Genomic DNA, 24,547 nt, shown 5'->3' with positions numbered 1-24,547 from the left:
GCATTTTGATACTTTGACGTCTCCTTTGGAGATGACCTAAGACAGGAACAATTATTCCTTGCCTGAAACCACATCTAATGATAGTGGAGGAAAGTTAAGCCAATTTCTTACAGAAAAATGGTAAACAAAATTACTCAAAATAGATTTCGATTATGATGAAATTTGTTGGGCAAATTGATACAAATGCACTAGGTGAATCGAGAACATCTAATACAGCCATGCGAAACCAACGGCAACCCATTTTAACCTTACATTCTTGGCTTCCATATTCAAATGAATGCAATAGTTTTAATAAGTGTGGACTAATATGATAGCTTAACAGTCAATTGCTTAAGTTTTATACACTTGGTCTCCTTCAGTGGAAGGATTTTTTTGAATAATTTTCAACATTGTACCACTAGAATAATTGACAACATGCAAACTCAATCGAGTCACAAAAATATATAGTTATAAGTTTCATTTTTTTTACTATATTAGTTATAATAGGAAATTTATTTAGCTGCCACCAAATTCTTTTTTATTAATTCTTTTTAACTATAAATATCTGCAAATTAATTTATTAACAACATAAATCTACATTGCAGCTCTAACGAACTATAGTGCTTCATAAATCCTAAATCAACAAAGTCTTTGACAATTCTAACTTCATGATGATGCAAGTAAGAGTGAAATGAACACTGAACACAACTCAAGCTTATTTATTCCATGTAAGGCTGAGATTCGATCCAGATTAAAAAATACGATAAATAAAGCCAAAGAATAAGGATATGATAATTAAAAAAATACAGACCTCGTCTTTCTCTTGCCATCAATGTGCTATCTAGCGACATTGTGCTCAACGGACTAGAGCATGTTTGTTGTTGTGATCTCATTTATACTTAAACTCCATTACCTTTCCCACTACTTGGAGATGTTAGATTAAATTCTTAAAGGAAATTTTTATAAGAATAATCTTAAAAATAAATACATAAATAAAATTAAAATGGTAAAAAGTGATCACATATGAAATCAACCATATGGAATCTGACAAGAATCTATATTTTTGGGTAATTTGGACAAAATTACTGAAAGTAACATCATTAATCATCATCCATGCACATCCTTTAGTGATAATAGAAGAAAATATCATATGTAATGTTATCGACAATCACCGATGGTGCTTCGATCACTCATTAATGAACAATAAAAAATATTTCTATTTTTGGTTTATAATTTATTAATATTTCATTGTTGTGTTATCTATTTATAATATTACCGTAAGTTTATTCCAAGTGATCTTTTATTAGTAAATTAATTATGTTGTTTATTGATAATATTTCTGTTGATAAATAAAATTCATTTCAAATATTTCCAATATTACTAATTGGAAGTTTGCTTGTGATTGAAATTATTTTTTTGATTCTTATTTAACTATAAACATTAATTTTGTTTATCGATGACTATTCAACTATGTGTACTAGGTAATATTTTGCTAGAATTTTCAATAATAAAAAACTCTATATTGCTGAATTTTTATTTTTAATGTTATTTATTAAAACTTGCATTTCTAACTCTTCTTCTCGTATACTCATATTATTGTTGAATTATTTTATTGTGATATGTAAATTGGTAAGTATTTAAACACAAATCAGTCAATTTTTCCAACAATATGAATTGGATCTTTACTCAATAATAAATCAACATTGGATCTCCAACTTGGATTAAAAAGTTCAATTAATTTTTGGCTCTGTTCAATCTATACAGCCAAGAAGATAGTGCAAACACGAATATCAAATGAACGTGAAAAATCAAAGGAGATATGAGTTATAAACAATTGAATAATAAATTGTTGAAAAATACTTTTATCTTTTTTGTATTTTACAACTTTTTAATAAGTTTCATTGTCTTAGTTTGTTCAAAAGTATTGCTATTATGGAGACAAATCAGGGCAATAACTTGAAGAAAAAAAATGTAATAAATCAATATTGGTAAAGTAAAGATCCAATTTTGCATAATTTTTGAAAAATCAAAAGTTAATTCTGATATTCAAAAAATTGCTTTCGAACCCACTAAATTGACCAGTTTAATGCATGATAAAGTTTTCTTTTACCATTTGATTAATTAAAAATATTTAAAATATAGAAACAAAAAAATAAAATAAAATAAAGAAAGAGAATTAAAAAAACAAAAAATAAATAAAAACAATCATCTTTCCCGTTCCACCCCTCGCTCCACTCCACACAATTCAACATGATTTATATGTTCATACCTAGATTTCCACTACAAAGATGTACTCTAACGAAAATACCCATTCACAAAAACAAGGAAAAAAAAACAATTATAAGCACCAAGAAGCAAAATCACCCTTGAAGTCGCGAGAAGTACCCAAAAAAAAAAAAAAAAAAAACAATTATAACCACTTGAGATCAATAAGATATTGAACGTTGAATTGACTTAAACTAAAAGTCATGATTATTTGTCAAATGAATGTGTCAATGTTATAAGTAAAAGTAACGATTCCGTTAATAGAAATAGTTATATGTAAAACAGACCAAAATTTTAATAAAATAAATAAAAATAAAAAATAATTAATTGGATGAAAAATAAAACCACTTTCCAAATTAGTTAGTGCAATATAATGCAATTTGCCTAATTTTAAGGTACCAAGATATTTGGCTAATTTACAAATGGTGAAACTTAATTTTTAATTATAAATTTCAATGAATCGATAAGTATTATCCACATATTCACGACTTATTTCTATTCATTTATAAATTAAACTATATATAAATTCTTAACAAAAGGTGTTTTGATAATTAAAGGTGCTCAAAAATATGTTTAGACTAACTTATAAACTTACGCAAATATGCTTGAATTTCTTTGCAAGAATTCAACGACGCTCCAAAACATACCTTGTTTTCCTCGCATTAGGATCCTTAATTGTTATTGAATTGAACCCTTTTTCTTCAAACTTGTTGTCTAAATTCGGCTATTAAATAAGTTGAGCAAGCTAAGTTCAGCAATTTTGTTTTTTAGGGCATGTTTGATGTAAATTTTTAGTGAATAAATTTCATTAAAAGTGATATTTTTTCAGGAAATGTATAAAAGTAGAAAAAATGGGAATCAACGTGTAAATTCATTTTATTGGAAAAATAAAAATTAAAAATTCCATATCAAACATATTTTACACTAATAAAATTGGAGTACCAAGGAAGGGTGAATACATCTCGGCTTATTAGAATCTGGCACGATTCACATTAAAATAAAATAATTATGGGTTGAATCACCAACGGCAACTCAACTTTATATTTAGTGTCACCATGATCATCTAAATTTATACTTAATGTCACAATGACCATCCAATTTAATTTTATTTCACAATGGCCACTCAATTTCATTAACGTTTCACAATGATCACCCAATTTTATATAACATTTCAATATGATCACTCAACTCCGTCTCACTATTTTTACTAATTTTAAAAGGGGTAAAGCGGTAACTTTGTATTATATATAAAATAAGTTTTAAAAAATAAAATAAAACTTATTTAAAAATAATAATAAAATAAAAAACTTATTTAAAAAAAGGTTACATAAAAAAAATAAAATAATGCCTTATTTGAAACAACGTCTTAAAAATAAAATAAAAACTCATTTGCAAAAAAAAAAAAAGCTACTGGAAAAAAAAAATAAAACAAAAAGTTATTTGAAAAAGTTTTAAAATTAAAGAAAAAAACCATTTATTTTTTTTTTAAATTAATATTATATATATAATACAAAGTTATCATTTAACTAATTTCAAATTAGTGAAAATAGTTAAATGAATTTGGGGGGACATGATGAAATGTTATATGAAATTGTTTGATTATGGTGAAATAAAATTAAATGGATGATCATGATGATATTAAGTATAAACTTGAGGAGCTACAATGAAATAAAATTAAATTGAGTGACTATATATATAAAGTTGGACAGATATAACATTGAAATAAAAGGAAAATTCCACTTGTACATAATTATTGCAGATAATGGTGTCCATAACGTGACGTAGCAATCATCCGATTGTTAATATACAAGTGTGAAATTTGAATTAAATGTTGGATCCAGTGCCACGTGTAATTATCAATATCATTACGTAGACAATTATGTACACGTGGCATTTCCGGAAATAAAATGGAGGCAGGCATGTGAAGAAATCTTAAAATGTGAACAGATCAGCTAAGCACGTTCGTCGTTAGCCATAACTGGTGCTTGGATCCCGACCTTCTCACCTATTAACATGATTGCCAGGTCAGGTGTCTCTGTCGCTATTACATCACCCAATTTTTCCTTATCAAACAATAAACAAAAGATATCTTTCCTTCTTTCTATATATACACATATCGTGGCATTGTTTTTGTTTCTTCAAATAATAATATTGCAGGAGGAATGCTCGAACTCTTGATGTGATTTATTCATTTCTGCAGGAATTATACATCATTGTATGTTTTTGTATATATATGTTGATTATCTTTGCATTGATTGTACATGGGGGAGTATATTGTTCTTGAATTTTTAATTAACTACATTTTGCAATTCAAGCATTTGATTTTTGGGGTCTCTATATATGTTAATGCATATGCAGGGGCATATCAGAATTGATAGGACTATATATGCTTGTTTTGATTCTGCGATTAGTTTTAAAACTCACTGGATTGATAGAAAACTCTCGACTCTGTCTGCCGAAACCGTGTTCTTAATGTCTTGATTAATTCGGTAAAAATGTATGAAAAGAGTGAAGTAATTTGGATCAATCACCTACAAATGTATTCTTATTTTGTTGTGCAATTGTGTAAACAGTTATTTTGCTGTTATGGAATAATTATATCACTGTATAGTAGATCAATTCCAAGTTATACATAATTTGAATTTCATATAGATTATACTGTTGATTTCCAACTTGTATATTCTTGTTAAATTACATTTATAAAAATCTTTTAATTGATCTAGCAGTTAATCAGATTGTGGTTGATCCAGGGGCTCACTGATCTGATTTGAAATACTGGTTGATCTCAATGTTTAGTTTCAAAACTATGAGTATATAGTTTCAACAGAGGATCCTAAATTTGGTGTCATGTTTTTCTAGGTGTACCCTCAGATTTTGGATGATCTGGACCTCCAGTACTTCAAATGATATAACCATTTACCAACACACGAGCATCACAGAGAAAAAGTCTGTCAAGGATGAGGGCAGTTGTGCTAGTGGCCATTGCGGCTGCAATTGGCAACATGTTGCAAGGATGGGATAATGCAACTATAGCAGGTTTTTTTACTATCAAGTACTATATTTTCAATCCTGTCTCTCAATCCTTAATACCTTTTTCCCCTTGAAACTGATTCTTTTTATGTCTATTATGCTTTAGGAGCTGTTCTTTACATCAAAAGGGAATTTAACTTGCAAAGCCAGCCAACCATAGAAGGGCTAATTGTTGCAATGTCACTAATTGGAGCGACAGTTATTACAACATTTTCTGGACCTGTATCTGATTGGCTTGGACGCCGTCCAATGCTAATAATATCATCAGTTCTTTATTTTATCAGTGGAATGGTAATGTTATGGGCTCCAAATGTTTATGTTCTCCTTTTAGCAAGGCTGTTGGATGGTTTTGGAATTGGTCTTGCTGTTACTCTCGTTCCTGTCTATATATCTGAGACAGCGCCACCAGAAATTAGAGGACTGCTAAATACCCTTCCACAGTTTACTGGTTCTGCTGGCATGTTTTTGTCATATTGCATGGTCTTTGGAATGTCATTAATTGAGTCACCTAGTTGGAGGTTGATGCTTGGAGTCCTCTCAATTCCATCTATAATCTATTTTGTACTCGCAATCTTTTTCCTACCTGAATCTCCAAGGTGGCTAGTTAGTAAAGGAAGGATGAAAGAGGCTAAACAAGTTTTACAAAGACTACGAGGAAGAGAAGATGTTTCAGGTTTGTTACTTTTACTATGGAAATTTTCTGTATGATTAAATTCAATTTTGTTAACTTACTCATTCGAAATTTAAAGGTTTCATAGTGAACCGTTCTAGGCATATCTAAAATCTAAATTGGTAAAGCTATTGTTGTATAACATTATACGAAAATTTTGCATTAACATTTGCATCTATAGAGATTCAAATCTAGATCATAACATACTAAAATGTAACATTTCATCAAATGATTACCAGCTCCTTTTGCATTAAACACTTTGCATCTATAACGTCAGATCAATTCGCTAACCACACAAGGTCAAACACCTCTTTCCTCATTTGTCAATTTTATATATTTTGAGGATATTTTTTATGCAACATAGCTAATTTACATTGGTATTTTGGGCTTCATTGGGTTTTACTGAACTTTTTCACCTCTCTGTCACTTTAGAAAGTTTGTATGCTTTGGTACATAATTGTTTACAGACTCAACAGAAACAATATCATCTAGTATTGGTGGTTTGCTAAAAAAGAATAGATATAGAGTATTTTGGTACTGAGGTAGTGGCTCTTTAAATTCAGGACCATCATTCTTCCCGTGTTCTTATACGAAATATGATTCTTATCCCAATTTTGTGCTCTTTCTGTCAATAGGTGAAATGTCTCTATTACTTGAAGGTCTGGGTGTTGGCGGTGAAACATCCATAGAGGAGTACATAATTGGTCCAGACAATGATCTTACAGACACCCAAGAACATGCTATGGAGAAAGATCATATAAAACTGTATGGTGCTGAAGAGGGATATTCATGGATTGCCAAACCTGCTGCACAACAAAGTGCTCTCGGTCTGGTCTCCCATCAAGGGAGCATGGCTAACCAGAGTGTGCCTCTTATGGATCCTATGGTCACTCTTTTTGGAAGTGTGCACGAGAAGCTTCCTGAATGGGAAGCATGCGAAGTATGCTCTTTTCGAATTTTGGAAGCATGTTTAATGTTGCGGATCAACAAGTTAAAAATGAACAGTGGGACGAGGAAAGCCTGCAAAGGGACGGTGAAAATGATGATGCTTCTGGTGCTGAATCTGATGACAACTTGAGGAGCCCATTGCTCTCTCGCCAGGACACAAATGCTGAAAAGGACAATGCAGGAGAGCAAGTTAGAAGTATGGGTATCGGTGGTGGTTGGCAACTAGCATATAAAAAAGACGAGAAAAATTCAGGTGCCCTTAAAAGGATCTATTTACACCAGGAGGGTGGCCCTGGATCCTGGCGTGGTTCCATTATATCGCTTCCTGGTGATGTACCTGCCACTGAAGGTGAATTCATTCATGCTGCTGCTCTAGTGAGCCAGTCTGTTCTACAACCAGAGGACCTTGCAAGTCAGCATCCAATTGGTGTAGCTATGGACAAACCATCTGAATCTGCTGCTAAAGGGCCGAGCTGGAGGGAGCTTTTTGAACCAGGAGTCAAACATGCACTCGTTGTTGGTGTAGGAATTCAAATTCTTCAGCAGGTAAATAAAAGTTACTATTGTAGTTGTATGCTTAAAGGGAGGTTAAACAATAAATATTGTTAATTGACACTCAGAGGAATAAACTGATTATGAGAAAAGTTCTCAAATTTTTCTTAAATCTCACTCTTAGATTGCACAACCTTGAAGTCCTTGGATGAGTACTACCACTATGCCACAGTGACTCCTGGCACTAATATATGGTACATTTTGTTTATGGCATGAAACATTTTGCACAATATTATAACTTCAATTATTATTTAAATTTCTCCTCTCTGATGCTGAAGTTATCATCCAATTCTCATTCTCTAATATTCACTTTGAGAGTACTTCCCCTATCATAGACCTGAATCTCTAATACTCATTTTGTTGTCCAATTGAAAGCGTGTGTTTTTGTACTCTTGGATATGATCAGTAACGTCCAGCAACCTTATGATCTGCTTCAGTTTCACATGCATCCCTAAACTGTGAAAGCTAAATTAGTTTGTGCTATTTCAAACAATCTAAGACCTTAGGCAGCACGAATCTTCCACCTGGGAAGCATGAAACTGCACTTTGCTTATTTAAAGGAGATGGTCCTGAAAACATCAATTTTTACCCTTACACTTCACATATGTTTCAAATTACCAGTGATATACATAATGAGAAGAATTTACTGGTTAGCTGTTTCCAATATCCTCTGTCCAAGCCATCTTCAGGGGACTCTTCCAGAAAAAAAAAAGAAAAAAAATCATTTCCATAACGTGTTTGCCCCATCTGTTTATCAAAAATCTTGTTTAACAATTTATTCATGTTCTTATATATAGCAGTAAAGGGCAAATATAGTAGTTTTATCTTGGTAAGGTTTCCATGGCCATTGGCTAGTACATTTAATTATCTTTGTAATCAACAATTGAGCTGACTCACCCATGCTTCACCGAAGCCTTGCATGTTTCAAGGAACCACATCAGAATAATTATGGTGAGATTAGCCTAGTATGAAGATTTTCCTTTCCAAATTTGACTGTCTATAGATGTATTCATTTATGTGATTCTACTTAATGCTGATATAAAAATTGTGCTGAGCAGTTTTCTGGCATAAATGGGGTACTCTACTACACTCCTCAAATTCTTGAACAAGCTGGAGTTGGAGTTCTTCTATCAAATATGGGCATTGGTTCAGATTCCGCATCTTTTCTTATAAGTGCTCTCACAACATTGTTGATGCTTCCAAGCATAGGTGTTGCAATGAGACTGATGGATATTGCTGGAAGAAGGTAGGACTTTGGATTTTCAGGCAGTCTTTTAATGATAAAACCATAGATTTTTTTACTTATAATTTCTGTAAAGAAATTCCAACACAACTGCATTTTGTTTGCTCCAGGTGGCTTCTTCTATCTACTTTGCCCGTCTTACTACTAGCACTCATCTTTCTAGTACTTGGGAATGTCATGGATTTGGGCACTGTAGTTCATGCAGTAATCTCAACTGTCAGTGTCATCGTCTACTTTTGCTGCTTTGTTATGGGCTTTGGACCGATCCCAAACATTCTCTGCTCAGAGATTTTTCCTACTTGTGTTCGTGGTCTCTGTATTGCTATGTGCGCTCTCACTTTCTGGATTGGAGACATCATTGTCACATATACGCTCCCAGTCATGCTCAATTCAATTGGTCTGGCTGGTGTGTTTGGAATTTATGCAATTGTATGCACCATAGCATGGTTCTTTGTCTTCCTTAAAGTTCCCGAGACAAAAGGCATGCCACTCGAAGTCATTACTGAATTCTTCGCAGTGGGAGCAAAACAAACTGCATTACCTGTAAGGAATTGAGTACATCAGAAGTTCATAGGCTTGGTTTTATTTCATTATGATAAAAAATTCATACGTGACTCGAGGAGCATCCTCGAGTTTGCTCTAGAAATCATGATTTGAGTTAGAGGGAAACAAGTTGGCTGTTAAGCTCTTTCGGTTTTGCCCATCGTGGTCTAATTATACCTTTTGTTTCTGGTTTGCAACATTCTTCTCGAGAAATTTGTGCGATGATGAAAATACTAATTGAACATTTAATTGATGTTATTTTGTTAAAAATCAGTTGAGCTTGTATACATTTCTGTGTTTTTTCTTTAGGTAATGTTAGTATATGGCAAAATGAAAAATCCTACTTTTCAAATGAAACAAGAGATATCCATAATAAAACAATGTTAACCTTACAACATAAATTCTAAAAAAGAATCAATACTTTAGTCATGAGAAGTGGAAAAATTAATTCAATACTTAGCAAACCACTGGAAAATGAGAAAAGGGAAAATAAAGGATATCATAAATACCTTGCAGCAACATTGAAACCCACAGATATCATAAACACCCAGTCAAGGACTGTGATACTGCATATTAATTAATTAACTAATTATTTTAATTTTTCAAAACATGAAATGGTTTTTGAAGTAGACAAGGGAATGGTGAAATTTAGTCTTATCAAATAGGCAAGGAGTTCAATACAATTTCAGGATTGGGAAGCAAACCAGTAATAAGAATTAAAATTTGAAAGTATCAAGTCTCCAGGCAGAGCATAATCTTTTCCTTTGGATCGTCAACGAGTACTTATATTTTCTTTTTAACCTGATTACAAATGTATCAAAATCCCTAGGAAAAGATTATTATAAAAAAATGCACAATAGCATGGAAAAAAACTGCATAGCACTTTCTTATGAAAAGTATGAAATTAAGCACTTAAATTCTACACAAAAACGTAGACAAACAGAGAGAAGAATATCGTTTGATATTTTAAAAAAACTCAGCAATAGAATCAGATTTTTATATCTTTAAAACAGTAAAGACGGAGGAAAAATAAGTCACCTTACAGATGACCCGGCCATTCACAGATACGAGTCCCGAGCGAATGCTGGACTGAACTCTAGCTCTGCTAATATCATTAAGACTGAATTCTTCAAAAATCACTGTTCGTTTCCCAAAAAGAGCAAGTTTAGGAAATCAGTTTCAAACACATGACTTCGAAAATTTCAAAGTGAGAATTTCTAGAAAATACGGTGCTACAATTTCACATTTTTTAAAAAGTGACCATTTCGGTCACTTTATAAACGGTCACTGACTTTTGTCAGTGACTGTTTCAGTCCCCTAATTTTTATTTTTTTTTTTGACCGTTTTGGTCCTTATATATATATTTTTTTTTTCTTCTATAAATAGTGGCATTTAGCCACAAAATTTTTTACAATTCACTCTCAACTCTCAATTATCTTTCTCTCAACTTTCTTATATTGTGTTGATAGTTGTGCAATTTTTATATACAATTTATACAATATCCAATTCTCATTTCTCAGTTCTCACTATATTTATTGAAATTTCATCTAATTTTCATTTCTCACATTTATACAATTATTCTTCTACTAGTTATTACTTATTACAACTAAACAAATGGATCCACGCTCATTTGTCGAAAACTTGTTCGGTGTGGGAGGAAACGAATCGCCTATGACGCCGCAAAGTCAATTTCAGAATCAATTTGAAGGTCTAAATGACGTACCCCTACCTGAAGATATTTCATATTTGGATCTTCATCATCATGTAAGCGGCAATCCAAATTATCCAATTAATTTGGATGATGTTGACGTTCCCGAAGCGGAACACGATCAGGAAGAAGATGCTGAATTAAACATTCTTGATGCTAGGGGAAAGCGAAAGGGGAAAAAACAAGCAAAATGTTGGGATCACTTTAAGTTGATTTCAACGAAAAAAATTGTAAATGGAGTCCAAGAATCCAAAGCGGTATGTAAATACTGCCAACAAAGATTGGTATGGTAAAGAAGAATTGGTACCACCCATCTCAACCGTCACTACAAAGTATGTGCGGGCAAACACGAACTTATTCCAGGCTGTCAAACATAATTGCAATTTGGCAGTCCAAATGCCGGTGGTTCTACTGCACCCCCATCCACATGAGTGTATTCGGAGGAGAAAGCTCGAATCGGAATGGTAAAGCTTGTTGCTGGTGCTGAATTGTCTTTGGCATTAATTGACAACCAACACTACGTCTCGTATTTAAAAGAATATCTGCAGCCAAGATACGTTGGGGTAAGTCGAAACACTCTTCGTTCCGATACAATACAATATTTTACTTCAACAAAACAACAACTAATTATGAATTTGCAAAAATATGGGGGTGTCATATCTTTAACTTCAGATATATAGGAAGGGATTAATAAAAGAGCATATATAGCTGCAACTGCACATTATATAGACTCACTTTGGTGCATGCATAAAAAAATTATTGTTTTTAGAATTATTGAGGTTCCTCACAATGCTAATGATATATTTAATGCTATTATTAGTATTGTTAGAGAATATCATTGCGAAGGTAAAATTCGTTCATTTACTTTCGATAATGCTAGTGTTAATAAAGTAGTTGCTGAGAAATTTCATAGGGTACTACAACCTGATTTTGGTGGATATTTGTTTCATATTCGTTGTGTATATCATATTTTGAATTTAATTGTCCAAGTTGGTTTAAAATATATAAAGGATGAACTTCAAAATATTAGGAACGCACTAATATATATTACAATCTCTCCCAATAGAAAACAAGTATTTGAGGATTATTGTGCCGAAATAGGAGTGCAAAATGCTAAAACATTTGTTAGCGACGTAGATCATAGGTGGAACTCTACTTGTTATTAAAATCATGTGAAGGTTTTGAACACTTAATAACTGACTTTTATAACAATAGACATGTTAGAAGTGATGATATTTGATTTAATTATATTGATGAAACTTTTTCTTTTTTTATCGTTACTTTTAATTTTCTTTAAAAAATTGTACACGCTACAAAAAATGTTCGTGTACAATTTTTAACTCCGCTTATTGAAAATTCAAGTAGCTGGTCCCAAGCCCGAATAAAGGAGGAGGGTTTATATTTTATCTATTTTAAAAATAAAAATAAAAAAAATAAAGCTTTCATTTTTATTTTTTTCTATCTCTTTTAGTTAAAAAAAAATAAAAAAATTTCCTTTCCACCAATTTAGTTAAATTTTTGTTAGTACTTGGTACTATTACTACTATTATATCTACATTTTAAATTCTTTTCTTGAACTACGCTATGCGTACCTTTGCATATAATTTTTGAAGTAAATTCCTTCTGAAAATTGAAAGGGTAATCGAATGATTGCCCTTTCAATTGTCAGAAGTCTTTCAATTTGAAAATTATATATAATCTTCGAAGTGAAAGGCTTCTATATAATCTTCGAAGTGAAAACTTCTGACAATTGAAAAGGCATTCGATTATCCTTTCAATTTTTACAAGAAATATTCTTCTAAGATTATATGCAAGGGGATGCGCAGCGTTGTTTGAAAAAATAATTTTTAATCCTATTTTAAATTTTCTTTAAAAAATTGTACACGAATAAACAAACAAACAACACAATTATTAACTCCGCCTACTCTAAATTTAAGTAGCCGGTCCCAAACCCGAATAAAGGAGGAGGGTTTAAATTTTTTACCTAGTTTTTATATATAATTTACGATTTAAAAATTACTTTTTTATTTTCCAAATTACCTATTTGTTCCAAAAAAAAAAATGAAAAACGACGTCTACTTGCGAGCCGGGCTCGACTCAACCGACCTCGCCCATTTTTGGACGAGCTAAGCTCGTGCTTTCATGGGTTGGCTCAGCCGATTGACAACCCTAGCTACCAGAAGAGAACGAAAAAAACATACATCCTAAAGCGAGATATCATTTAGACATTGCAAAAAATTAATAAAGAAATGTAAAATTGAACTGTAAAAACGAAAAAGAACATATCGACCATAGATTGAACGATTTTAAATTTAAAAGAAAAAAAACTCATACTAAACACACAAACTTCACTAAATTGACCATGCCCAAACTTCAACTTGTGTTTACTAGAGCTTTCAGTCATTAAATTAGATTAAGGTAGCTAATATGCTAGATTTTCCAAAAAATTTAGCAACTCATGACCAACTTCAAATTTCTAAAAGCACAGCGTCTGATTGGAGGTGGAAAATATACTAAATTTAAAATAAAAATCCGCAAAACCAATTGAATCATAGAACTTAATTCCAAAACCAAATCAGTTCATCCAATCTAATGTGTTCTCAAAACCCAACCAACAGGAGGCCAAAAGAATGTATTGACCATAGATTCAAGAAATTTAAATTTGAAAAAAAAAAAAAAACCTTAAAAGCAAAAAATATAAACACAAAAACTTGGACCCCTAAAAATACAACACTAAACTTCCAAAATTTCCAGCCTGAAAATTTAATAAGGTACACAGCTGCGATTTGTGTTCCAAGAGAAGTGAAAAAGGCACAAAAATTTTAGAACATGAACAAGATAACAGTTTTAATAGAAAAGCTAAGTACAAGTTATAGAAGAAATTAAGATTTTATAGAAAAAAGCTGAAAAAAATACCTTTTAACTAACCCATAAACTTCACAACATGATACCTGAAGAAATTATCAAGAACCGACCATAGACAAAGTAAGGAACGAAAAACACAAATTACGAAAAGCAAGTTGCATAAACTAACTAAAATGCAATATAATGAAATAGAGAAATCAAATGAAAAACACGAATAAACTTACCTTCAATACAACGTTATTACGCAAATCTATGGATGAAAGAGAAGAGCACGAAAAGACGATTTTCTAGGGTTCTTTCTGTTCGAGAATGGAGATTTTAAAGGAATTTGTTTTGTGCACGAAAAGGTAGAGGTAGTAAGTACATAGGGTTTCTTTTTTGTGAACTTATCGTCAACCAATATTTTCTACAGCAATTATGGGCCCGGATATCATAGTTGTGTAATCATATTATTTCAAAGGAATTTGTTTCTTCCAAATCTACCCTCCAAATCAATACAATATCTTTCTCCATTTTCTCACGCTATCAACTATCAACCATGTCCTATAATTTTTTTAGTAGTAATATTTTTTAAATAATATTTTGTCAAACTGTAGCTTTTTTCTTAATTGGTGAAACAGAAACGACGTCGTTTTCTATTTTATTTATAGCTTACATACTTTGAATCTGACACTGAGTACTCTTTCTTCATTTTCTCACGCTATCAACTATCGACCATATCCTATAATTTTATTAATAATAATATTTTTTTAGAATAATATTTTACATAAAATTTATTCTTTATTTCTAAATCTAAAATGTAAAAAATTACTTATAATATAACTAAAAAGATCACTTCAAATTATTTAAAAGTAAGACGAACTTATAATTGTAGAACTTATAAGTAAAAAAAATATTAACTCAAATTTTTTTTAGAATAAATATTTAGATATATTTTATTTTTTAAATTAAATATTAATAAAAAGATTACATTATCTAAAAAGTAAAAAATTACTTATATAAGTAAAAAAGCACTTATAAGTAAAAAAAATATGTTTTTATTTTTTATTATAGTAATTTTTTATTAATATTTAATTTAAAAAAATTAAATATATCTAAATATTTACTTAAAAACGTTGACGCTAATATATTTTTATCTATAAGTAGCTTTTACAATTATAAATCTTTTTATTACTTTTAAATCACTTGAAGCGATTTTTTTACTTATAAGTAACTTTTTACATTCTAGATAATGTAATCTTTTTATTAATATTTAATTTAAAAACTAAATATATTTAAATATTCAAACTTCAAAAATTTTAAGTTAATATATATTTTTTTTTTACAGCTTTTGCAATCATAAGATAAAGAGGGATATATATATATATATATATATATATATATATAAAATAACTTGAAGTGATCTTTTTAGTAATAAGTAATTTTTAAATTTTAGAAATAAAGAATAACTTTTATGTAAAAACTTATCTAAAAAAAATTACCACTAATAAAATTATAGGATATGGTTGATAGTTGATAGTGTGAGAAAATGGAGAAAGTTATTGTGTGTCAGATTCAAAGTACCAAACTAATTTCAAACCAGTTCAATGTGAAAATCAATGTGATAAAAATAAACAGTAAACATCACATTCTCTCTTTTAAGGTAATGAGGGAAACTAAAAAACGGAAACACAATAAATAAATAAATAAAAATAATTGCAAGAACATACCAAAAGATAATCGTCACAAATTCTACGATTGAGATGAGGACTGCGTGATATTTTTTTCCCACAGAAAGAAACAAGAATTTGGAGAGTTTTTTCGTAAATGAAAGTTGAAATTTTGGACAGAAATCAATTGAATTGATGGAGAATGAGTAACTTGAAAGAATGATATATAGTAGATTACTTTATATTTATTTTATAATATAATAAAAAAATCAAACTACTTTGACCAAATCCATTTCAAACCAGTTGAATGTGAAAACGCCTATGATAAAAATGAACGTCCACAAATAGCAAAAAAAAAATGAAAAAATTTTAAATAGAAAAAAATTAATATTGAAAAAATTCTAAATATAAAAAAAATTCTCCTTTCACGGAGAGAAAAAAATGATTGAAAAAATAAAATTCAATCATAAATAAAGATAAAAAAATTTAAAAAGAAAAAAATTTATATACAATATCAACAAATTAAATTACAAAATAAAGTATAAAGTAAATAAATAAATTCCACCCATTGGAGAGGATCTCTCCTTGAGATGGAGAGGAAACTCTCCGTGAGAGAGTGTCCTTTCACGGAGAGTTTCACTCCTTTCAAAAGGGGAGTTCTCTCCTTTTGAAATGAGAGGAGAGAACTCTCTCTCCATAGATGAAGAGACTCTCCCCTTTTGAAAGAAGAGAACGATGGGGAGATTATTTTGTCCTCATTTTTTTTTTTAAAGATGGATAATTTTGTTCATATTATATTTCAATATAAAATTCTTCTTAATTCTACTATGGTGAATTTTAATTTTTTTAATTTTAATTAATTAAATAATAGTTATATATTATTTATTTAATTTTTGTAACTTTCTTTTATTTTATTTGTTTAATTTGGTTTAATAAAATAATCTTTATCCATTCTTTATGATATAACGACATTTGTTAAGTTTGAATTAAATAATATCTATTTTTAATTTTAAATCATTTAAATTTAATTTAAAAACTTTATAATAAATTTTTCCTATTTTTGCCCGTAATTCTTTTTTTTAATAATTTTAATTTGGTTTAATAAAATAATCTTTATACATTCTTTATAATAGAACGACATTCGTTAAGTTTGAATTAAATAATTTTTTTATTTTAAATCATTTAAATTTAATTTAAAAACTTCGTAATAAATTTTTTCTATTTTTGCCTGCAATTCCTTTTTTTTAATAATCTTTATATTTAGTTTCATTTCTCTATCTTTATTATATAATATAGTATTGGCTTTCATCAAGTGAAGTATTGTGTGAAAATGGAAAAATATTGAAGTGGAGGTGACATTGCAATAGAACGGCGTGTGAAAATGGTGAAATGACTAGTGAAAAAATGCTACAATGCGATTGAATAGACTAATTTACTGTTGCCAAATCAGTTTCAAACCAATTTCTTGTGAAAACCTATGTGATAAAAATAAACAGTAAACATCACATTCTTTCTTTTAAGATACGGAGGAATTTTTCCTAGTGTGTTTGATAGCTAACTTGAGACCTTTTGAATAATTAGATATATCAGTTCCTAAAGTTACTCGCCATGGGTAGGTAATTTCCAATGCATCTATAGAAAATGACTTGCACGGGCGGGATTTCAAACAGTATAATATTTTTTTTAAAAAATAAATTATAATTAAAATATTTTCACTCAAACAAGGGACTTAAATGTAACCCCTGAAAAATTGAAAAGAAATAGTTGCGTTATAGTCCGTGAAAATTAGAGGCACAATAAAAGCAGGAATACAATCAACCCAACATTCAATCACCAAAACAGATATAGCAAACGATGCTATACTGTGGACAACTATGGAATGTTGTTGATCACTGATAAAACCTCCATAGTCACAAACATCATAAGTAATGTCATCGCCAACTATCAACAACACTTCCATCACTGATTTGTGACAAATAAATTATTCTTATTTAGTTATTTTAGTAAGTTACACATGAAATATCATTGACGAACAACACCTCCATTGACAATTAAGGCCGATAACATCACCGGTAATGCTACCAACAATTATCATCGATAACATCATTATTGAGAAAAATTAATCGCACATTGGCTGCTAATTGTATGACAAAAATTTCAACGTTCATTATAATTAGTGTCAACAACAAATGTTTATTCTTATTTTAATATTTACATTTTTTAATAAGTTACAATTGGAATATATTTTCGGTACCTTAAATATCTTTTATTTCTTATTATTTTATTTTAACATTACTGAGAGATAAATTTTTTTGTTATAAAACTAAGAAAACAATATAAGAGAATTGAGGAAGAGTCAAAACTCTTTTGTAATTTATTGAGATCATATGTATAAGATGAATAAAGCCACTTAGCCACATTGAAAAACAGGGAGTGAAGTGACAGATTGATGTGTCAAAAATGATTGGATATTTTTGTTTTAATTTTTCAAACTGTCTAATCGTGCATCAACACATGTTCCATCTGAATTTGAGTTTGGATTTGAGTCTGAATGTGTAGCATGATTGAAGATTATATAATTAGGGTTGTTAGAATACAATTGTCATTTGCAAATACTGTTTAGTTTACGACACTTCCCTTTAAATAACTAATTATATAATATATGCCTTCATTAAAAATATTGTTTAGCAAAAATTTGGTGTGATGAAAATACCAAATGGAGAAAAGAGTACAAAAAACTTGGAAAAATAAAGTTATGATCCGATAAAAACTTGTCATGAAAATCTATTGGGACAAAATCTAAGTGAAGAGCAAGAGTACAGTTATTCCTCCAAATTTCAATAAATGAAAATTATTATATCAAGCATCCATATCTTGTGCACCAAAGTTTTCAATGTCATAATTTGGGGAAATGTATTTCATGTTATCTTTTTATAGCTACACATGACTAGATAAACTGCTTGATGTGAATCAAATAACACACTACATCATCATAAGCAACTAAACTTGAATCTTGAACTATTAGAAAGATATAATAGTGCCTATATTGCACTAAGATGTTGTACTCTTCAGTACCAATAAAATGATCATGTTTTTGTTACAAGTGAACAAATAACCATTGGGTATCAATTTTAATGTGTCATTGTTCATATGAAATCCTTTCAAGGCTTTTTACATGTAAGTTGAGTGATGATCAAGAATTCAATTTGCAAAATACTCAACCTACAAACCGAAATGAAACTTAATTTTAAGATCTTTCATCATGAGTTATTCTCAAGCAATCAACCACCTTTGGAAGCTCTCAAAAGTTTCAACAATGTTTAAATCATCAACTTTTACAATAGTGGAAAGTTCAAATATGGATTCCTTTATAAAAATATGGGCATATATCTTTCCAACAGATATGCATTAAGACAATTATACTTCATACATTCAAATAGCAAAGTATCTCTATATTTTGATCGAATGAGTTTCGCAAAAACTTCCATATATGCTTCAGGCATTTTAAATCCTCAAAAGATTTATATGAGTATCAAATCATATAAGTTTGTTATAACCATATTCATTGACACTTATCATACTTTCATGCATTGTCAAGTTAATAAAATATTAGATATGGATTCATCGCATTATATAACATCATTTCATATTCAATGCTAGTCTTTGAAAATTTCTTTTTGTAACAACTTGTGTTGAAGACTATATTATTTAATTTTCTTTTTGCATAAATAACTATTAGTAATTTCCTGGCTTTATAAATTTTTAAGTGTTTGGATTGCAGTTCCTAACATATAAAATCTACCTAGATTGCATCTTCCTAGCTTGAACAAATATTATAACGTCAACAATCTTCGATGAATTTTGATCCAAACATCCTTGCTTTCATTCACTATAGAGCTCTACTGTTAAGTTTTTGTTACTCGGTTTGTTTATGGGGCAAGTCGAGCCGACAAGCAACTCGTCCAACTTAATACTCCTAAAATTATGTGATACAAAAATCAAGTTTTTTTCCAATAATGCATACAAACACACATGGATAGTATTTAGAACTTTTCCTTCAAAGAATGATGTCCACATCGTTGGGTTTAGTCATGCTCAATAACATAGTCCAAAGTTCCCATATGTTTTCTAGAATTTAGTATTATACAACTCTGAGTTATAAAACATGCTCGGATCGATTGATTAGACTAGAAATCTAGCGACTCAGGCTCTTAATCAAGCTGGGTAGCTTGATTAGATATTCATACTCCTTAGATAATCTTAATTGCCATATTCTATTAGAACTAATGAAATCTCGTGGAGTTTTTCATCAAAAGTATTGAATTTAAATAAAATAATAATAAACGGGATGAGGTTGGGCTCTTGTTACCTGTCCCGGGGCGACGTCCCCCACTTCATCCCTGACCTGAATACCCGATTAAGCAGATAATATCCGCCATTTTCGGAGCGGGGCCCACGGGACGGGTATCAGGTTTGACTGTTTTTTTTTTTTTTTTTTTGGGCCACCCTTAAACCAGTGCAAGCAAATAAGCTATTGATGAAAAGAACATTATCGTCTAATAAGAAAGCCTAATGAATGTGAAAGTCTCCTACGACATTCGATTTAGTTGAAGTTTCCACAAAATTTGAATAAAATCATCATCATCATCGTTATAAAGTGCTCTATTAATTCATTTAATTGCGCAACTTCAATTTAAACTATTACTAACAAATTGAGCACTTACTTGACCTTCATTTCTTAAAGTTCATTTTTTTTTAAACTCAATTTTAAACATACATTTCATGGAATTCAAAGCTTTATCAACTTTTCAACTAAATAGTTCATCAACTTTTATTAAAATTTATGAAAATATTATTTTTAGCAACCAAACAGGGGCCATAAGCCTTGTGGACATAAATTGTTGGCCACCTATTCGATTGACATACTCTCAAAAATAAACTAGACTTCTTTAGCAACATTACCTAATTGACTAATTTGCATGTTGATCTTGCGAGCTAAAAAACTTAATATAAGTAGCAAGTAATGTTTAAAAAAATTGTTTCATTCAAAACCAATTAGGGTCTAAATTTAAAAATAAAAAATAAAAAAAGTTAGGGTATACACATTCTTATAGAGTGTGCTAAAGGATTATCATTGAATGGTAACCGTCCTCTTTTCCACTTTTGATCTTCGAATCTTCAAGAGTATTATCTAAAGGTAATTACACAATTACACGTTTACGAGGGCTCACAAGTCAAGATGATATGGAGTAACCAACCCTCAATGTTGACCCCACATGTAAAGATCCACTTGCCCTTGTTCCCCACCATGCCTAACTCTACATTTAGTCTTGATTAAGAAAAAAATATTCCATACCACCCCATATTCGGTAGAACAATGATATATTTCTACTTTGTTGACTAATGGCACGTAAATGTCACATGAACTCATGCTTACCATCAATTGTGCTAAATAACATTAATCTTGAAATTATGGAACTCAAAATTAAATAAAAATTGATAAATTAAGGGTGAATATCTTGTCGATAAGAATATCCACAATTGGAAGTAAGAAGAAAAAACCCTTCTTTCTTCCATTCACAAAAATATTCTGGCAAAAAAACATTTTAATCATTTACCGCTGAAAATACAAATCTTGGTCCCTATTTATTCCCATTTTTGAGATAAAATGCATTATGGAATAGTAAATTTTTGAAAAATGTGTGGTTAGAATATAAGAGAGTTTTTAAATACGTGTATAATTATTTTATAAAAAAATATGTGGTTGAAAATGAATTTTGAAAAAATACATTCTTCAAAAAATGGGAATCAAACAGGGGCTTGAATTACATTCACAGAATGAAGATTATTGTTTTTCTTTTAAAAAAAATAATAATAAATTGAAATCTTTGGACAGACCACAGCAAACCAATTGGGCTAGCCCCGTTTGGCCCCCATTTTGAAGAAATGAAAATGGGTGGAGTAGTTTTTTATAAAAAATAAGTGATTGAAAAAGAAAAAAATAATTTTGGTTTACGTGTAATATTATTTTATGAAAGATTGTGTTGTTGAAAATAGGAGAGAAAAAAATAAAATAAAATTGAATGGCAATTAATGTGGGTCAAATGCGGAATACTATATTCCTTAGCATCCATTTGACGGACATTAAAAAGAGTTTTTTTTGAGAAAAATGAGTTTCGAAATTTAAACTTATGGGTAAAATATTTTATTATGAAAATGTATGATTAAAATTGAATTTGAAAAGAAGAAAATTTTTAAAACAGGGGCTATTGTTGGTGTTTGATCTCTAAGTGTTATCTCGTTCTCACTTTAAAAATGATTAAAGGGGCTTAAATTTGATTTCTTCAAATCACACAGAGATCGAATCATAGGACCCATCCAAAGAGAGCGATCATAGGCATGCGTTACCTGATAATGTCATCATGATCAATGAAGGGATATGTTTCTCAATGACGATAGCACCTTCATAACCGCTAACCAAAGATAGACAAGTGTCACGTCTGACGTCAACAACGTCATACTCACCAATCAGAAGAAAGCAATGATTGCCTAGGACAAATGTAATGATGACCCAAATCACAAGGTACGGCCTAGATATCATGATGATCTGAATTAATCGAGCTCCTCAACCAATCAAATCTTTTCAAAATGGTCGGTGATACACTAAGCGAAGTAAAAACTTTGAAACTTGATAATATTGAAGTCAACAATATCCTGTTGAGAGACCTATAAGAAGAGGCATTGATCCCCTACAAAAGGCAGGATGAGCAAGGATTCTTCTATAACATGTAATTAAAACACTTCTTAATAAGAATTTCCTTTCTTTCTTTCTTTTTTTCACAATATTTCATCAAATTAAACATCATTATTTTGCGAAATTTCTCTTAAGTTAATCTATAATTGTTGCGTCAATTTTAATGATCAATACTTAACTTTTATTTATTATAACATTTATATCCTTAGCTTTTAAATCACAATCTTTATATTTGCCTCTCACTGACTAGTAAATTATATGTTCAATTATGATTTTTAGTTCAAAATAATTGATAAAATACTTCAAAACTAATGAAAAATATTTAATTGTAATATTTTATTTTCTTTTTAGCTTATTTAAAGCAAGGTAGATAATTTTTTATTTTTTTATTTTTATTTCATTCTAACCAAATTTTTGGACAGAAAATATAAATACAACTAAGTTTTATAAATCTAAGAATAAGAATACAGTGAAAAAGATATGTATAATAATTAAAAATTTTGAGTTTTTTATGCAATTAAAATGTGGTGATACTAAAAGATGCAATGCGAATATATTTTCTCTACAAAATAAAATTGTACTTAATTTTTTGTCCATTTTGCCCTTGGATTCGATACAATCATACACGAATGTCGGATTGATCCCTACAGACATTTACCATGACCGCTGTGATTCTCGAACTCGAATTTGCAATCTCCAATAGAAATTTATTTTCTACGGCAAAAATCCAACTGAACTCGAAGCAGCAAAGCGATCTTGTCTAGACTTGAGCTCAGTTTCAGCTGGACCCGTGTTGGCATCGCCGGCGCCGGAGATCTCCGGTATCTTGTCGCATTTACGACACGAAGCCGCGGCAAGAATCTTCCGACAAGAAGGGCACGACGAGTGGGATCCCAGCCACTTGTCTATACAAAGAACATGGAACCCATGGCCGCACTCCGGCAACATCCTGATATCATCTCCATCTACATACTCCGCCAAACATATGGCGCAATCCGCCAACGCCGCCCCATCCACGGCATAGGAATTATATGTAAACTTGGGGAATGACTGCAGCACCTTCTTCTTCAAACCTTTATTGGCCGATATCTGTCCTCCTAAGCGACTGTTCCCTTCAGCTCCACCGCGACGAAGCCAGGCACACCGAGCTACCGCAATTAGGCCCACCACAGAGATTAGGGCGCATAACAAAGACGCAAGGATGACCACGAAATCTGACTCTGCTGCGGCAGACTCCGGTGGCTCCGTCGCGATCTGAACAGGAGTAGAGGGCGGCTTCACTGCTGATATTGGAGGACTAATCATACTTTAGATGTCTTGTCCAAAAGTAAAAATGTGATAAATAATTCGTGGTGTATAGCTTCTGTTTAATATCGTGTCAATGATTAAATTGTGTTTATCCTCTTCGGTGGGATTAAGCCATTGTTTGAGCCCATTTTTTATATAGATACATTCTTTAATGGTGATTTGATATCACTTTAATTACATATTTTTCAATGAGGGATACTTCCTGTCCTGACTTGAGGACATGGTTAAAAATAGGGATGCCATGTCATTTTTTTAATAAGAGATGCTTCGTGCCCCGACTTGGAGACGAGATTAAAAACAGGGGCGCCATGTTGGAGGAGCACCTGTCAGGGGCAGATGCCCCTCCAATAGGGGGCGCCAGTTTTTAACCCTGCCCCCAAGCCGGGACAGGGGGTTTTATCATTTTTCAATAAAATAGTATTGCACATAAATTCGATACTTTTCTTTATTTTTTAATCACAAATTTTTCATCAATACACTATTCAAAAAAATTTTTTTTTTATAAGAATAAGGCTCAAACAAGGGCTAAAATTAAATTTTCTAATAAATTTTAATAAAATTAATATAATGTATTGTTTAGTGGCGAGTTTTATTGGTGTCTAAGTGGTTAAAATAAATTGTTAATTTTAACTTGGATTAAAATTATCTCAACCAAACATTGCTAAGTCGTGTGCTTACTTAAGCTGGTGGGTGCACGTCTCGATTAAGTGTGTATTGGTGTGTCGACTAATTGAGTTATCTGAAGTCCGTTTACACTGATAAAACTAAACTAAATTAAAGGGTAAGTTAGGCCATCTACAATTCTACATCATAATTTGAAGTAAGTTTTGCACGTTTTTACACTGAATTTTGCATTATCTCCAACTTAATATCCCAAAAATTGTACCAAATGAACAATTTTCATTACTTTCTTCACTTTTTTTGTTTTTTTCATTCTTAACTATTCATTTATCTCAAAAATTATTTATTTATTTATTTTATTACTACATAAATTACTAAGCCCTTATTTGAACCACGTTTTAGGGAAAGAATG

At 30.7% G+C, this 24,547-nt stretch overlaps 1 protein-coding gene and 1 pseudogene across 1 annotated transcript; one reads left to right on the top strand and one right to left on the bottom strand.

Annotated features, from left to right (window-relative positions):
* The first annotated feature begins 4,334 nt into the window (after positions 1-4,334).
* LOC111401246 lies at positions 4,335-9,268 on the top strand (annotated as a pseudogene).
* A 13,426-nt stretch (positions 9,269-22,694) lies between these two features.
* LOC111401245 (RING-H2 finger protein ATL80-like) lies at positions 22,695-23,616 on the bottom strand. Its single transcript, XM_023028892.1, has one exon. The coding sequence runs from the start codon at positions 23,509-23,511 to the stop codon at positions 22,921-22,923; it is 591 nt and encodes a 196-aa protein (XP_022884660.1). The 5' UTR covers positions 23,512-23,616; the 3' UTR covers positions 22,695-22,920.
* Between the last annotated feature and the right edge of the window lie 931 nt (positions 23,617-24,547).

This window comes from Olea europaea, chromosome 10 (genome assembly GCF_002742605.1).
Source record: "Olea europaea var. sylvestris chromosome 10, O_europaea_v1, whole genome shotgun sequence".
Classification (NCBI taxonomy): domain Eukaryota; kingdom Viridiplantae; phylum Streptophyta; class Magnoliopsida; order Lamiales; family Oleaceae; genus Olea; species Olea europaea.
This window is presented reverse-complemented; position numbering and strand designations above follow the sequence as displayed.

Bases quoted from the DNA above. Each gene is read 5' to 3' on its own strand.
- LOC111401245 (XM_023028892.1), bottom strand. From the start codon at position 23,511: ATGATTAGTCCTCCAATATCAGCAGTGAAGCCGCCCTCTACTCCTGTT.